Here is a 17147-nt window from a genome sequence, read left to right on the forward strand (position 1 = left end):
TTCAGAATTACCCCCCCCCCCCCCAATAGAGCGGATCCGTTCCAATTATGTAAATTACATATGTAAGACTTCTACTTATTTTTACCACAAGTTTCATCCCGATCCCTCCAATCTAAGGGTTTTCCATGATTTTAGGTTCCCCCACCCCAAACTTCCCCCAATGTCATCAAATCCGGTCGGGTTTAAAATAAGAGCTCTGAGACACGATATCCTTCTAAATATCAAATTTCATTGAGTTCCGATCACCCGTTCGTAAGTTAAAAATTCCTCATTTTTTCTAATTTTTCAAAAATACCCCCCCCCCCTAACTACCCCAAAGAGAGCAGATTCGTTCCGTTTATGTCAATCATGTATCTAGGACTTGTGTTTATTTTTCCCACCAAGTTTCATCCCGATCCCTCCACTCTAAGTGTTTTCCAAGTTTTAGGTTTCCCCCTCCCAGATCCCCCCCTAATGTCACCAGATCCGGTTGAAATTTAAAATAAGAGCTCTAAGACATGATATCCTTCTAAACATCAAATTTCATTGAGATCCAATCACCCGTTCGTAAGTTAAAAATGCCTCATTTTTTCTAATTTTTCCGAATTAACCGGCCCCCTACTCCCCCCCTAGATGGTCAAATCAGAAAAAGACTATTTCTAATTTAATCCGGACCAGTCCCTAATACGCTTGCCAAATTTCATCGTCCTAGCTGACCTGGAAGTGCCTAAAGTAGCAAAACCGGGACCGACAGACAGACCGACAGACAGACAGGCCGACAGAATTTGCGATTGCTATATGTCACTTGGTTAAATCCAAGTGCCATAAAAACAGATATCGCGTGTATTTTAGGTCCTAGTACGGAAAAAACCAAGCATCAGCGTCCAAGAGGAAAGGAGTTGCAAAGTTGATGAAACAAAGTATTTCAGAAAACCTACTGACAAAATTATATGTCTCCATCTATATATATCTTGTTCTAAAAATGAAAAAAAAATATATTGCGAATATCTCAAAAATATAAAAAAAGACACTAAGCTTTTGGCAGAAAACAATGTTCCTGTTTCTATAATCCTTTTAATTCCTCAATAATAATTAACCAATCTCATGGACGTATGAGCACTCTGGAGGGAGATTGGAGAAATTATTACTGGTTCAATCTGAAAATGCTACTAAGCCTGACAAGGGTAAGAAGAAAAATATAAAAAAGGCAGCTTTCAAAAGCTCGATTCAAATTTGGCTATGATTTAAAATTTTTAGCTTTCACAGATTCTATTGGTTTTAGGTTAGAATTCCAATTGGGCTTTCAGTGTTTTGTTCTAATTTTAGTTTGGTTCATTTTTCTTCTGACGAGGCAAAATATTGTTTTTTATTCTATATAAAAAACTATGAGCGATTCTATGAGCGATTCTCGTAATTACAAATTCTTGTTCAGTTGAATTTGAAACAAAATAATAGTATTCTCAATATAATGTTAATTGAAAAATATTTGTCACTAAACGGTTTCCTTGAAAACCCCTTTTTTGGCTACTACGGGCTGTGATTCACGTTTTACCAGGTCATAGCTACACCTGCAACCATTTTCATTTTGCGGCACCTTCATTGTTATTATCCTTTTTTTTTTGTGGCACTAAAGACAGACCATGAAACATCCGCGTTCATTTCCGCTTTCATAATAATTTTTCTATATGTGTTTCGGATATATTTCAAACTTTAGGGCATATTATTCTTTTGATTGGCAAATTATTTCTTAATTGATTCACATAATTAAATTTAAAAGTAACAACAAGGCCTTAAACATTTACAATGTTTGTGGAAAAGAATTCTAAATGGATATACATGTTTTTCCTCACATTTTGAGCTAAAAGACTGCCGAATAACGTACTTAGCAAGGAAGAAAATGACTTTATCAACCAAATCACCGATAAAAAGTTATTTTCTGCAGACTTACGATAATCATACTACATTGCTAAGTCGAATGCAGTCAAACAGTGCGTAGTGTATTACTGTGAGTAACGGGGTTACCTGGGCTAATAGTCATCAAAATTATAAAAAGGGGAAACTCTTTATGCTATAGTTTGACTTTTTCTCCAGATTCAATACGGAACGACTGCTCAAACGCAAGGACCGTAAAGTTGGAAAAAGCATCATTCTTAAAGTACTATAAAACTTTAGTGTCAAGAGCATCCGACAAAAGAGGGGGCAGCTTCCCTCATATGGGACATAATTACTGTTCAATTTAACTTTAAATATCATTCTTCATTTTTTGTTTGAAAAAACTTGTTTTTGCATAATAATACTAATAAGCTTCCTTCTCACTTTTATCCATGGGAAATATTTATCTCATTTGCCTTGGTCAAAAAATAAAAACTCTTAAAGATGTTTTCCTTTTTTACCGTTTAAACACTGTTTTCTCACAGAATACCAATCAGGCAGTTCCAAAAATTTATGGTGCAAGCTTGATTTTTATTTTCAATCTCTTCTAGGGACGGGAAAGGTCCATTAGACTGATTTCAGGGAGAGGAGAGACTTCATACCATTCTTTGGGGAGGGGAGTTAATTCAAGTTTAATATTAACAATGAAATGTTCCTCTTTATTAGATGTCGGATGATTTACCCCCTACCACGCATTGCATTCCCGGCCGAAGGCATCGAATCAGGAAATCGGTACCAACGCAAGGCAGACCATAGGTCAGCATGCAAAGAAGCCTTTCAAGTTTTTTTTTATGAATTTTGTGTTATGATGTTGGGAAAATTATGTGAAAAATAAAGCCATAATATTACCTTTTGAAGTGGCTCCTTTCACATCGTAATTTGTCTGACCCAAGGCCCTGTTAAAATGCTCTTCAACAACAGAAGACGAATCTCCAGCATAGCTTGTAAATAACACACAATTTGCTGATAAATATCTCATTTCCTTTCTATCATCACCCTCCTCGTCTTCCCTTTCTTCTTTTTTTCTCTCATATAAGTGTCCAGGACTAGCTACTTGTATAACAGGGTGGCTTCTTGTTTCTGGTTTTGGAGAGTTTGTATGGGCTGGTGGAGCACAAGAGGAATTACTCGACCCGTTGGACGGAATCGGAGGAGCAGTAACTGCTGTTGCAGAATGCATGCTTGTCTCTACTGCTCTAATGTATGCACTGGATTCTGAGTCTGTTCTAGTAGTGTTTCCATGATATTTTTGTATCTGAAATGAAACATAAACTATGTTATAAGATTATATTCTTGGTTATTTTACAACGCATTATGTGTACAAGCAGAATGAGTCTTGAGTGACGATTGCTAAAAATTTGTTATTTTTAAAGAAAAAGTTGATATCACTTTCTCTTTGAACTGAAATTAAATGCAGAAAGAAAATATGTTTTAGCTGCTTAGGCAACACTAATCAATAAAACAGCATCAATAACCGCGTAGGCTGTACTTAGATCAGAACAGTGTAAGGTTTTGAATAATGAGGTATCGCTACTATCCATAACCATAAAACTGGTGCATGAAACGTTCAATCCAAAACGTTCAATGGTGCGTGAAACGTTCAATCCAATTCAATTCAATCAAAAAACCTTTGCGATATTTTCAACAATTAATTTGTCTGTTTAGTTTTATGTGTGGAACCCAATTATTTAAAGATCTTTAATTTAACATTTAAATGTCGTTGCTGTAATGAGGGTGGTGCCTAGGTGCATGGGGAGAAGGGGCGTGTATGCAAGGAAAGGGACCAGGGGTTCAAAAAATTATTGTAACTCATAATTTTCTCAATAAAATCCAAGGGTTTAAGTACAATTTACCATTTTCAGTGCCTGTCATGCAAATATATTTTTGAAGGACGATCGAATTATGGAAGAAGGATTTAAACAGAGGACAGACCCCCCCCCCACTCAAGGCGCAAGTTTACCCATAAAAATTGCTACTATACTGTATGTATATAATAATATTATAGACATACGAAATGTGATTTTTGTCTACAAATGTTTCTCTCTGTATTTCTTAAACCTACTTAACTACAAATAGAAGGAATAATACCAAAGAGGTAAGGGGGCGGGAATCAAATTAAAATGAACAAGGGAATTGTAGGAAAAATATATGAATTCTTAATGAAAATAGTAAATCTGTAATTTCTATGGTTCTAGGGGTCTGGCTCCAAGGAGGGCTTTTTCATGCTTACCAGCTTCATAATCACTAGTCCCTAACAAATGCCACACTTTTTCTGCCTGCACGTACAATTCTGTTTTAGAGAACAAGGATAATCCTGGACGAAATTCCGCCATTTTTCTGAACTAGTTTACTTTGAATTTGAGCCTGAAGCAAAGTTGAAAAATACAAATCCTGGGCTATTAAAAGAAAGGAAAGGGCTACTCGACTGAGTGTTGATCCTGATTGGGATGAAGAAACTTTGGCAGGTGTTTTGCCCACGAAAGAGCCAACTCAATTTTATTTCGTTCTAAATTGGCCAGTCTTGAGAATACTAACATGACGGTTTGTTCTAAAAATTGAAGTTTCAAAAAGACACAACCTAGTTAGAGTTGCACTACATATTATCATTTCTTTACGCTATGGGTGTGGCTTAAAATAAAAAATAGGTGACTACAAATCCTTTTAAGATTTTATTTATTTCAATAATTCACTGTAATACCGGTCAAGTTTGAAATGAAGAGGTTTCTGAACACCCTTTCCCTGATATTTCAATACTATACCTTATCAATTTTAATGCATTTTATAAAAATCAGCCTTATTCTGTGTCAGGGGGACAGATGCCCCCTTCCTGACCAGGTCTGAAATTTCAGCCCTTAGAAGTAAAATTCTTGGAAACTACCACGACCCTACCCCACCAATTATGTGTCTAATTCATCTTAAACTGCAAATGGAATGGTTTTCACTTACAAAAGAAAAACTTACCTATCTTTAACAAATGCATTTCGACAGTTTAACTTTCTTAATAATCAATAATAAGTATAAAGTATTTGTGTGTATGACACACAATTTTACTTACCAAAATTTACTAACTATGTTTACTTATAATGCCCCACGAGAAATAAAATAAGACAGGGGAGCATTTTTAAAACCATTTAAATGCAGAATGTAGTTTGTTATATTTTTTGTAGCATAGAAATGAGCCTATGCAACATTGTAACATTCCACATTTTGGTAAGTTTGCATTTCGGGGAGGATGCGTATAGTAACAGTTTGGAGGGGGCAAAGTATACAAAAATATTTTATATACAAAGTATATAAAAATATGAATAAATAAATTCGATGCCAGAAAACCTGGTGGGGGGACAGATACCCCTGACCAGGCTTAGAACTGCAACTGGATCCGTCAGTGCTGTGTTTTCTTCTGTATGCGTCTCAGCTAGTAGCATTTCGAATCAAAATGAATTAAATCTAGTAAATATTTAGCAAATTCCCCCTTAATTTAAATTCCCCTGTCTAACTCTACTAGAAATTAATCCTCCCCATATGGTAACAAATATAAAATACAAAAAGGTGATTTGGAACAGGCCTAGAAATTTATTACGATCCCCCGCCTTGCTCTCTATTCTTCTGATTTCCAATCAGCCCTTTCTAAATATGACATCTATCTTTGTAAACAGGTGCAACTCTAAAGGATTTCATTTATCCTTCCTGTTGGTCTTAGTGGGTTTTGAATTGACAAACAATAGAGAATTAAGATAAAATTCTGTTGGAAATGTTCTGCAACATGAAAGTCTGCATAATTACACCAGTAGAAGAATATTTCCTAGAATAATTGAAAGTTCTTACTTCCAAATTAAATTGAGACATCATCAATTCAACTCTGTCAACTTTCAGCCCCGATAAAAAAAATGAAAAGTAAAAACCAAACCGTTCATATTAATGAATCAAACAGTTCGTGGTAACGAACTGTAGTAAGGAGCGCCCCGGCTCAATAGTAACCGAAACTCTAAAAAATGGAATTTTGATTCCAATAGTTACATCAAAAGAATTGCATTTTAATGCTGATTTTAAATATATAAGTTTCATTAAGATCTTTTATACCCATCAAAAGTTACGAGCCTGAGAAAATTTGCCTCATTTCAGAAAATAGGGGGAAACACCCCCTAAAAGTCATACAATCTTAACGAAAACCCTTGACATCTATCCTTGTATGCAGGTGCAACTCCAAAGGATTTCATTTATCCTTCCTCTTGGTCTTAGTGGGTTTTGAATTGACAAACAATAGAGAATTAAGATAAAATTCTGTTGGAAAAGTTCTGCAACATGAAAGCCTGCATAATTACACCAGTAGAAGAATATTAGTGCACAATACACAATAGCAACCAATAATTTTTACTATGTTCAATGGTGGTTTTTATAAACCTTTGAAGCAAGAAATTTTTATTGTCGTAAGTGAGGGTGCCACCAACGTCGTATCCAGGATTCGGTTTGGAGGGAGGGGCTATTTTTTCGGGGGTCACAGAAAAACTTTGAAAAACGCGTCAAAAATGTATTTTATCTATTTTATTACATTTTTAAGAGTCGGAAAAATGTTTCGGGGGGGAGGGGGGCTCAAACATCCTAGCCCCCACCTGTATACGGCCTTGGGTGCCACTGTTGCAAAATTTTGTGAATCCATAAATGCCTTGAGATTGAGAATCAAATGAAAAATTAGCCTACTGCATTTTTCTCTGAGTAAAAACTAAATAATTTCTAAGACATTTATAATGAGCTTGCTGATGCAGATTTTTCAGTTTTACATCATAATGTTTCGCAGCCTAACAAAATGTCAGATGATGCCAGGCTTGGTAAGCGATTGGTTTAAAATAGGCATTAAATAAAATGAACTCAGATTTAGCTTATTGAATTGCTATTCAATGTGTAGCCTAATTTAATATTCAGTTACCCTTTCACTGTTACATGGAAAGCATCTATTAATATTTTAGTGGTTGTTTTTTACAGTTTGTTTTTATTTATTTTTGTGGCTGTTTTTACTGTCTTTTATTATTTTAATATTTTTGCACTGAGGACGACTGAGGTTTTGTTTTTTTGTGGTGTATTTTTATTTATTTGTTAGTTGTTTTTTGCAGTCTTTTATTATTTTTCTATCTTTGCACTGAGGACAGCTGAGTGGAGGTTTTAGTGGTTTTTTTTTGCGGTTTATTTTCATTTATTTAGTGGCTGTTTTTTTAGGGTCTTTTATTATTTTTCTATTTTTGCACTGAGGACGGTTGAACGTAGGTCTTAGTGTCTTTGTGGTTTATTATATTTATGTTGTTGGTTGTTTTTTTTTGCGATCTTTTATTATTTTTCTATCTTTGCTCTGAGGACGGTTGAGAGGATGTTTTAGTGTTTTTTTTTATCTTGTTGTTTATTTCTATTTATTTTAGTGGTTGTTTTTTAAGGTCTTTTATTACTTTTCTGTATTTGCACTGAGGACGGCTTTGTGGAGGTTATTGTGCTTTTTTTTGTTTTTTGTATTTTTAATTTATTTTATTGATTGTTTTCTATGGTCTTTTATTGTTTTTCTATAATTGCACTAATGACGGCTGAGCGAAGGTTTTAGTGTGTTTTTTGCGGTTTGTTTTAATTCATTTTAGTGGTTGTTTTTTAGGGTCTTTTAGTTCTATCTTTGCGCTGAAGACTGCTGAGCAGAGGTATCAGCCGAAATATTTGTATTGCATTTTTGCTTTTTCACTGGCTAAAAATGTCCTCGTTTTTTATTCTGCTTAAGTTTTTTCTCATCTTCTAGAAGAACTCTTACATGCAGACATTTGGCTCCTTGACCCACCCCCCCTTATTTTAGACGATTTACCTCCTTCTGTTTTATTCTACGCATAATACAGCATTTTTTTTGTACCAACCAAATTGATGAACACAATCCATCCTCAGATGTTTGGGGGAATCCCCAAATTTTATTATGTAAAGTAAAGACGCATTAACATGGCCCTATTTTCGAAGTCTTTAATATCACACATTCTGTAAACAAAATAAAATAAGGTTGATACAAATGAAAGTAAAGAGTAGCCTTAAAACTTAAAACAATCAGTAAATTATTCTACATATAAGGGTCCATCCTCTTGCACACACCTCCCCAACCGCGTCCCCACTCTTTATATTAAAGTTTTAACTAGTGCTGTCCAGAGAGTATTATAGAGTGCAACGCTTATAATAAGTAACTCCAAGAGCTTTTTAGTAATTTTTAAAAGGCTCCTTATTGTTCAAGTTAAATGACCCTTGTGTTTAATAAGTCGTTCCAAGAAAATTGACACAAAATTCAAACTTTAGCTTAAAGAGTGTGTTGTTGAAGAGGGAGCAATACCCCTCATAAACGTGATGATTTCTGTTCGTTCTAAGTTTTAATGTTGCTCCTTACTTTCAGTTGAAGAAACTTTTTTTAATTAATTTCTGATCATTTTTTAAATAATGCCAGGAAATCTGGATCCGCCTCCACGGAAAAAACCCATTTCCCACAAAAATATCCTATAGACAGGTAAATCCCGGTGAAAATTTACCTCCGGACAATTACCCTTAAAATCTCCACGCGTAATATTCAGTCGTTAAAGAGAAAGTAATACATATGAAAAGAATTCCGTATAGGAATTCTGTCAAATTCCCCCGACAAAAAATTTTTCCGTGAAGTCAACCCCTGGAAAATTCCATCTTCATGGAAAATTCTCCCCGTGGAAAACATCCAAAGCAGATAATTTGCCAACCCCACCTACCCAAAAAACGTGTGCATATACTAAATGTATGCAAACACTATACGTAAACAATGGGCAAATTTTATAACTTAAAGGTTTTTACCCACGGGTTTTGGGGGATCATTTTGTCTCCTAAAACAAAATTGATGGCTCTTTCAACTATGCTGAACAAAATTATTATCTCAAAATTTTGATTAGGAAAAAAGGGGCGTGAAAGGGGGACTTGATGTCCTGGAGTCTTCGTGGTCACTTAAACAGAGCACTATAATTAAATTTCCATTAGAATGAGCCTTCTCGCGATGCTCTAGGACCACTGGGTCAATACGATCACCCCTGAAGAAAAAACTTTTAAGTGGCTGTTTCTCTACTTTTTCGAAAACCAGGCAAATTTTCATCGGCTCGTAGCCTTTCATCGGTAACACTAAACTTAATGAAGCTTATATATTTGAAATCAGTATAATAAGTAGATTCGTTTGATGTATCTATTGGTATAAAAAATTTCGTCTTTTAGAGTTTCCGTTACTATTGAGCCGCGTCGCTCCTTACTTACAGTTCGTTACCACGAACTGTTTGATTTGAGGCTGCTCTATTAGCAAACGGGAATGACTAATCTATTTTTCTACCATCTGTACCGATCAGCAGAATTACAAAGTATCATAATAAACTACAGCGCCGTACGAGCAGTACGTTAGTACGCGCAGTACGAGCAGTACGCGCCGTACGTTAAGTGCCGTACGAGCAGACTTGAGAATTCCTTCAGTCACATTTTGTAAGTGTATTTAGCAAATGACTATTGTTTCTTTTTTCCGTTTTCTTTTGGGATTGTAAAAGTAGCGTAATATAGTGTTTATTTTTTAGTGCTACGATAACTGTTTAATTAAACAAAAACGAATTTTTGGATCAGAAGAAATGTGTTTTCTATCTTTGCTGCTGGGTTATCTAGCCGTGATTGCTAGGTTTTTGTAAATTTTTTTCTGCGCCTACCAGAATGTAGCTGTGGAAAACCAGTGAATTTTTTTTTAAGATTGTGTGTACTAGATCAATGCTCAAAAAATATAGCGAATAGATAAAATCTGACTACACCATTGGATTCAGTAAAAACCGATGTAATCAGTTTTAGCTGATTACGTTCATTACTAAGTCGTATCTCGATTTTTTAATCGTATCTAGATCGTATCATTGATAGCTAAGTCGTTTCTCGTAAAGTATAGAAGATGGAATAATCTTGATTGTATCATTGGACTCGCCTTATTGAGATTTAGCGACCACCTCCATAACAATTTTTTTGCTTAGATACTACTAGGTTTTGCAAGAGGACAGCCGTGTTGATTAAATACATAGGATATGTGGTGCGGCTAGTTATAATGACCGATTCGTCGTTTCTTTCAAACTTGTGTCAATAGATGACATTAAATTCAGGTAACTAGTTAAATAGACTATTTTGAAACAAATATTGAAATAAAATCATTAAATAGTACTTCAACACTTTTCACCATTTTACTTTGATCAATCCTATTTCACTCATTTTCAGAGTTCAGGGTATAGAATTTTTCAGGCTTTACGGTAAACAAATTTGAAACAAATTTGCAGTTTGTTCAATACGTAAACAAAGTGTAAACAAATGTTTACACTTTGTTTACACTTTTAGGCTAAGTTATGACCAATTATAACCAGGTTATTATAAACATAATAACCAATTATGTTTTGGTAAACAAAGTGTAAACAAATTTGTGAGTAAAATCAGCAGTTTTACTGCAGATGATGAACACTGCATATATGTTCGAAATATACAGTTGAATAATTTTATATCTATTCACTGTCAATAAAAATGTATCATCCCTATTTTGAACTGTTTTACTTTCGTCATGGAAAGGCAGTGTGGCCTTTGAAGTTATCTACGTAACACTAAACTTAACAAAACTTGTGTATTTAAAATCAGCATAAAAATTCAATTCTTTTTATGTATCTAACGGTAGCAAAATTCTGTTTTTTAGAGTTTCGGTTACTATGGAGCTGGGTTTTCCATACTTACAGGTCGTTACCACAAACTGTTTGATTAAGGCACCTAATGCTCTATATTCCATACTTAGATTTAAACTGGTAGAATATAAAAGGGTCTGGAGCAGCTTGATATTTCTTTTGAATAATAGATTATTTAATCCAGAGTGAGGAAGCATGCAGTTAATGTGATGCTAGTTGGCTACTAGCAAGACATGCTGATTCATAAATTGAAATCAATCACGTATTGAAGATCTCTTAGTGATGATGACAAAACTATTCGCAATTTGCACATTTCTCAGCACTGCACATCCAATTAGCAAGGCCCAATCTAGGGGACTAGGGGGTTTGACCCCTCCCCCAAAAAAAAGTTTCCCCGACTCGCAAAAACGTAACAAATATGAATACAGATACATTTTGATGCGTTTTTTAAAGTTTTTCACAATCCCTGAAAAATGTGTTTTTGTAACCCCCTTCCCCCGAAAAATCCTGGATACAGCCCTGCCAGCTAGTAAAATTAAGCCCAGAATAGAATAAATATAAAATAGGTGCGCGATCTCCATAAAAATAACGAAAACTTTACAATACAAAAAAAAAACTTCCATTGGCATGCAACAGCGCATGGGTAGAGGACATTTTCGTTACCGTAACACTAATTTTACTTAAAAAATAGTCTTAGAATTGCACCAAACATTGAGTCACTCCTTATTTTGTTTTCTTAACTCTATTAACCACAGAAACAAATTTTAAAATTGATGGGGTTCATTTTTTGATTAAGTCGTTTCCAGAAAATATATTTACCGTATCCTCTTGCATTCTTCCTGCACCTTGTCGTTCATAAGTAAGATATCCACCGTACGGTTGATACATCACTTGTGCACAAGACATAGTTCTTTTCGACTCATCAATCTGGCCAAATGTATTAACTTTAGCGTGGTATTCAACAGTTCAGTTTATTAAAATAAATTTGATACACCTGTAAAACTGTTTCTAATATCCCAACACTATTGTCGTATTCTTTGGCATATATAGCATAGAACTGTCCCAATCTTCTGTGACAATGGTTGACATCGCGACAAAAGAGATTGGGCTGGAACAGTCCTGGAATGGGCGGTCCCAAATCACTTAGAATCCCGGAAAAGGGGTCTTTCTTAACGAACATTAAACATGATCTTAAAGTTCGAAACGTGTGATAAATTATGACTTTCTAACCGGACGAAACTTAATCCATCCGGATGTCATCGAGAAGACGTACAAAATCGTAATTAACAACCTCTAAATTGGAACTTTTGAATCTTGTGACACCTCCAAAGATATGGCAATTAAGACACGAAAACAGAAGAAGTTTCTTTAAAAAAACCAAGTACTTGAATTGTTTTCGAGGCAAAGAAGAAGCCAAATTATTTCTCCTTTTTCCTAAAATGAGAAAAGTGCTGCAATGCTGTAATGAGAAAAGGTACTGCATAAGAACCTTTGTGCTGCATAATTGGCTGTAATGAGAAAGGGTGCTGCATAAGAACTGTGATTACATAAAATGAGAGAAATAACAAACAAATAAGCATAGTTTTCTCACCGAAGGTGAACACACCTATAGCAGAATTTTTACTATCCCATCCTTCACTTCCGTCTTTTTCTTTCTATCTGACAGCTTTTCGCCACTTAAACAATTTGGAAATGTGACGCAACCAATTTTAGTCTTTGTACTAGCTATTGACCTTTTTATAAGCCAGATAGTTAAGACCAGATAGTTAGTCCATTTTGACTATATCATGACCCTAGGAAACAGTGCAAAATTCTAAAGTTTTTTTTTCGGTTATTTCAATCGTAACTTTGTGTCAACTGCTCTAGTTATGAATCTTAGGGGAAGGGGATTTGATCCCCTCCCCAAAAAAATGTTTGTCTAACTCTTAAAAACGTACCACAAATAAATATAAACAAAGTTTCGATGCGTTTTTTTAACTTTTCTTTTTAATCTCAGTTCGCCATCGAAAAAATCACTTTGTAAGCCTTCCCCCCAAAAAAATAATCCCGGATATGGCCCTGCAAAGAAAAAAATTATTATTTTCTCCTTTTTTTTCTAAGAGGGGATTTACTGCAGAATAGCCTCAATCCCCGAAAATGGGAGAAATGAGAGACAAAAGGTCGTGATTTTTTTCCCAGAAGTTCCTTCTCTTTTCATCCAAGACGTCTTCATCTAAGAGGCCATAGCCGCTTAAAAGAAAAGAATTGTCGCAATTGGTTTTAATGTTTGTACTAGCTTTTAGCGCTGTTTTAAAGCAGATGGTTTGAGCCAGAAGTTACTAATGCTGTTGGATTTGACTCATTAATGACCCAAAAAGGCTATATTCCTAAAAAAAAGTTCAAAATTTAGCACTTTTATTTCATTTAATCTCAATTATGCCTTTTTTTATTTCTTTTTTTACTTTCTTTTAACTTGAGAGCCCATAGCTGCTTGAAAAAAAAATATATTTTTCACAATTAGTTTCAATTGCGACAAATTAGTTTTATTAGGTTAGAAGTTCAACTTTTGTCCTGATACTTTGAGACTGAAAAAGCTAATCTAGTTGTATAGGCTTTAAACAAGGAAAATTGAAGGAAAAAAATTCGAAAAGTGATCTGTAAAGAAAGCACCTAAAATTACTTAATTTCTACAATACTTACAGGAACGTATTCGTAAAAATGTTAGCCTAAAGAACGATTATTTAAGGGGACAACACTTCCGCCCCATCTGCTCATAGATATAGTAATTTCTTTTAGTGTTCAGCTTAAACTACACTCTTTATTTTCACTACAAAAGAAACCAATTTTTAATTAATTATCTCATAATATTCAACCTTTTTTTTTCCTTAAAAGATATGGAAGAAAAAGTAATTGTCGTGAAACTACATGAGACCACGGTTGCCACTTGTAGCACCTAAGTGATATTTTAGCATTATTTCATTGTATATAGCACTGTAGCATGTGCTAAGGGTTGCCACTTGTAGCCCGAGAATGCTGTTTTAGCTCTATTAGAGTCAATTTTATGACTGTAACATAGAAAATCGCTGTGCAGCTCGCGAATTTGGGCAATTGTAGTACTTTGGGCACAGACCGTGATGACGACCCTGCATGAGATTGCTCTGAAACGGATCAACTTTCCACTCTCCCCTGAAAATAAAAACTGAAGAAATTGACTGTAATTGAAAGTCCTTTTTTCGCCATTAACTATAATCATGATCATGCTCTTCTTGTGTTTGAAATATCAAACTTTTAAAATGTCAAATAATTGGATAATAGTAACCCGAAGAAAGAGCTGGGGGATCTAAATCATGAGCAAATATTTCTTAAAGTATTTGCAAATATGTCATGAATTAATCATGAGCAAATATGATTTAAAATATTTCTTTAAATCATGAGCGAATTTTGTTCTGGAGGTGATTAGGGCTAAAAAAATTGACTTTATCCTGATTCTGATATATTTATGTATCTTTTGGAATCACATCAAGTTTTTCATAGGAGCCTCAGTCCCTCCCCCAAAGTTACTATTTGGCATACAATATAAGAGAAGATAACGAGAAAATTTTGCAGACAGTGAATCACACAGTGAATGCAACCTTAGCGAATATTTCGGCTATTTATCCACCAGCCGTCGTCAGGGAAATACAATATAAAACAAATAATAAGAAAACAATCTTGCTCCAAAATTCTCATCGATAAAGAAAATTTCAAAATTAAAATCATAAAACAGATTTGGAAAGGCACTATTTGGGCTGACTCTGTTCCCAAGCCGTTGCTAGTAATTTTGTCGTAGGTAAATTACTAGCACTGCAAGTAAGAATCCTTGCACTTTATAACTCAATAATCACCTAAAATTTGGTGATTCAAAAACCCTGATTTTAGAATTCAATCCATAAAAATATTCGCTTGTAACTTCTGTTTGGAAAAATTTCTATATATATATATATATATATATATATATATATATATATATATATATATATATATATATATATATATATATATATATATATATATATATATATATATATATATATATGTGTGTGTGTGTGTGTGTGTGTGTGTGTAAAGAGCAGGACGTTTGAGGAGGGAAAGCCCCTTTCATATACGGAGTAGTTTCTGTTCGTTTTAACTTTTAATGTCTCTTCTTACTTTCAGTTAAAAAAAACTTGTTTTTTATTTAATTCCCTTGATATAACTATATTTAATTAAATACTTTTAGGCAGAATTCGTCATCCTTAAAATCTAACAGAGACCACACAAAGTAACTGTAACTTTGCTTCAAACTTGTTTAAAAAAAAAAAACAGTCTTAACAATCAAAAACTTATTAATAAGTCAACTATTAAAAACCCACTAAAAAAAACAACTTTCGTCCCAACCCCAACAGGAGCAAACGGTCACAGCCTCAAATCTGCCACTACGTTAGGGAAGTGCGCTACCCACCTTGATCCGCCACACATTCACATGAATATTTTTTCTCGAAAATTAAGGCTCTAAACGAATTTTCTCAAACTTCTAATCTATCTAGATCGTTTTCTTAGCTCAGGATATCTCAGGATACACAGTTACCCGGAAAAAATAAGGAGCGGTTTTACAAAATAAATACATACATACATTCATAAATACACAATTATTGCTCACTTATAAAAATAGTATATATATATATATATATATATATATATATATATATATATATATATATATATATATAATATATATATATATATATATATATATATATATATATATATATATATATATATATATATATATATATATATATATATATAAAACAAAAACATTTTGTACATCAAACCTATGAATTATGTAGGTTACAGCTCTCTCAAGCTGAATGCGCCAAGTTTAATTTCGAAGATGGTAGCCTAAAGGGAACTGAAATTAGCAAATATTAAAAAGTATTCATGGAATGCTCACGTTGACTAAGATAAATAATGACGAAGACCACACTGCCTTTCCATAATACAACTACAGAAGAGAGAATAATGAGGACTTTTTTTTTCCCAAGACAGTGAGCCAACAAAACCTATTTGAATATTTAGGGCCTATATCAAAGGGCCGTCTTCAGCAAAGAAAATAATAAACAATAAAACACTTACAATAAAAGTTTTCGGTTAAAAATCCATTCTTTTTTTTAAAATAGCCTTGTCATCATTACTTCTTAACGAAAGGTTCAGCCAAGACTGTGTGATAAAAGCTAACATTTTACAAGCTAAAAAGGTTCATTCATTGAACTAACTGTATATATTAAAAATTGGAATAATTTCTTATTGCGATGTTTGTCTTCTCTGCAGCTAATCTTGTAGTTCTTTTGGGATTGGGCTTGTTTTTATTCGTTCCTATTTTGTTTTATTTTGAATTAGATTATTTTCTGTAATTAATTTTGTGTACATAGGGTTGAGTGTGTATTCACCCCAGTCGCTATTTAGGGATGTATTATTATTTAAGTTTCGTTTGATTTCGATTGCCTCGCGGACTGTTTGTTTGATTCCTAGGTCATTGCTAATTAGAATTGTTTCGTCAAATAGAACCTAATGTTTTGGATTTTCAAAAATATGATTGCTTAAAGATGAATCGAAAGATATGGAGTTATTTCTAGATTTTAATGCTTTTTCAATACTTTCTTTGTGCTGCTGTAATCTTGTTCCTAAATTTTGGTGGGTTCGACCAATGTAATAATTTCCACAAATACATGGTATTTGATACACCCCTCTTAGACGAGTAACTTGGGTTTTATCCTTACCAGAATTGAGATGATTCATTATACTTAAATTACTTGTGAATACAACACGTAAATTGTTTTTTAAAGAATTACACACTCAACCCTACGTACACAAAATTAATTACAGAAAATAATCTAATTCAAAATAAAACAGAAATAGGAACGAATAAAAACAAGCCCAATCCCAAAAGAACTACAAGATTAGCTGCAGAGAAGGCAAATATTACAATGAGAAATTCTTCCAATCAAACAGTTCGTGGTAACGAATTGTAGTAAGGAGTGACCCGGCTCAATAGTAACCAAAACTCTAATAAATGGAATTTTGGTACCAATAGCTACATCAAAAGAATTGCAGTTTAATGCTGATTTTAAATATATAAGTTTTATCAAGTTTAGTCTTACCCATCAAAAGTTCCGAGCCTGAGAAAATTTGCGTTATTTTGGAAAATAGGGGAAAACACCCCCTAAAAGTCATAGAATCTTAAAGAAAATCAGATTTATCACACCATCAGATTAAGCGTATCAGAAAACCCTACTGTAGAAGTTTCAAGCTCCTATCTACAAAAATGTGGAATTTTATATTTTTTGCCAGAAGGCAGATCACGGATGTGTGTTTATTTGTTAGTTTTTTTTTTTTTTTTCCCCAGGGGTCATCGTATCGAACCAGTTGTCCTAGAATATTACGAGAGGGCTGATTCTAACGGAAATAAAAAGTTCTAGTGCCCTTTTTAAGTGACCAAAAAAATTGGAAGGCACCTAGGCCCCCTCCCACGCCAAC

At 34.0% G+C, this 17147-nt stretch overlaps 1 protein-coding gene across 2 annotated transcripts in view; it reads right to left on the minus strand.

Moving 5' to 3' along the window:
- The window catches only part of LOC136036237 (protein vestigial-like), a 77373-nt gene extending 61608 nt beyond the window's left edge, over nt 1-15765 (minus strand). The window contains exons 1-2 of one of the 2 annotated variants that reach the window (XM_065718347.1): nt 15747-15765; nt 2761-3166 (exon numbers count right to left, since the gene is read on the minus strand). In XM_065718347.1, the coding sequence (XP_065574419.1) occupies nt 2761-3091 (331 nt within the window). In that variant the 5' untranslated portion in view covers nt 3092-3166; nt 15747-15765. Of the gene's footprint in view, nt 1-2760; nt 3167-11432; nt 11703-15746 lie in introns of those variants that run through there. The other variant, XM_065718338.1, reaches the window with a different exon arrangement.
- Between the last annotated feature and the right edge of the window lie 1382 nt (nt 15766-17147).

The sequence above is a fragment of the Artemia franciscana genome, chromosome 2 (genome assembly GCF_032884065.1).
Source record: "Artemia franciscana chromosome 2, ASM3288406v1, whole genome shotgun sequence".
In the NCBI taxonomy this organism is placed as follows: domain Eukaryota; kingdom Metazoa; phylum Arthropoda; class Branchiopoda; order Anostraca; family Artemiidae; genus Artemia; species Artemia franciscana.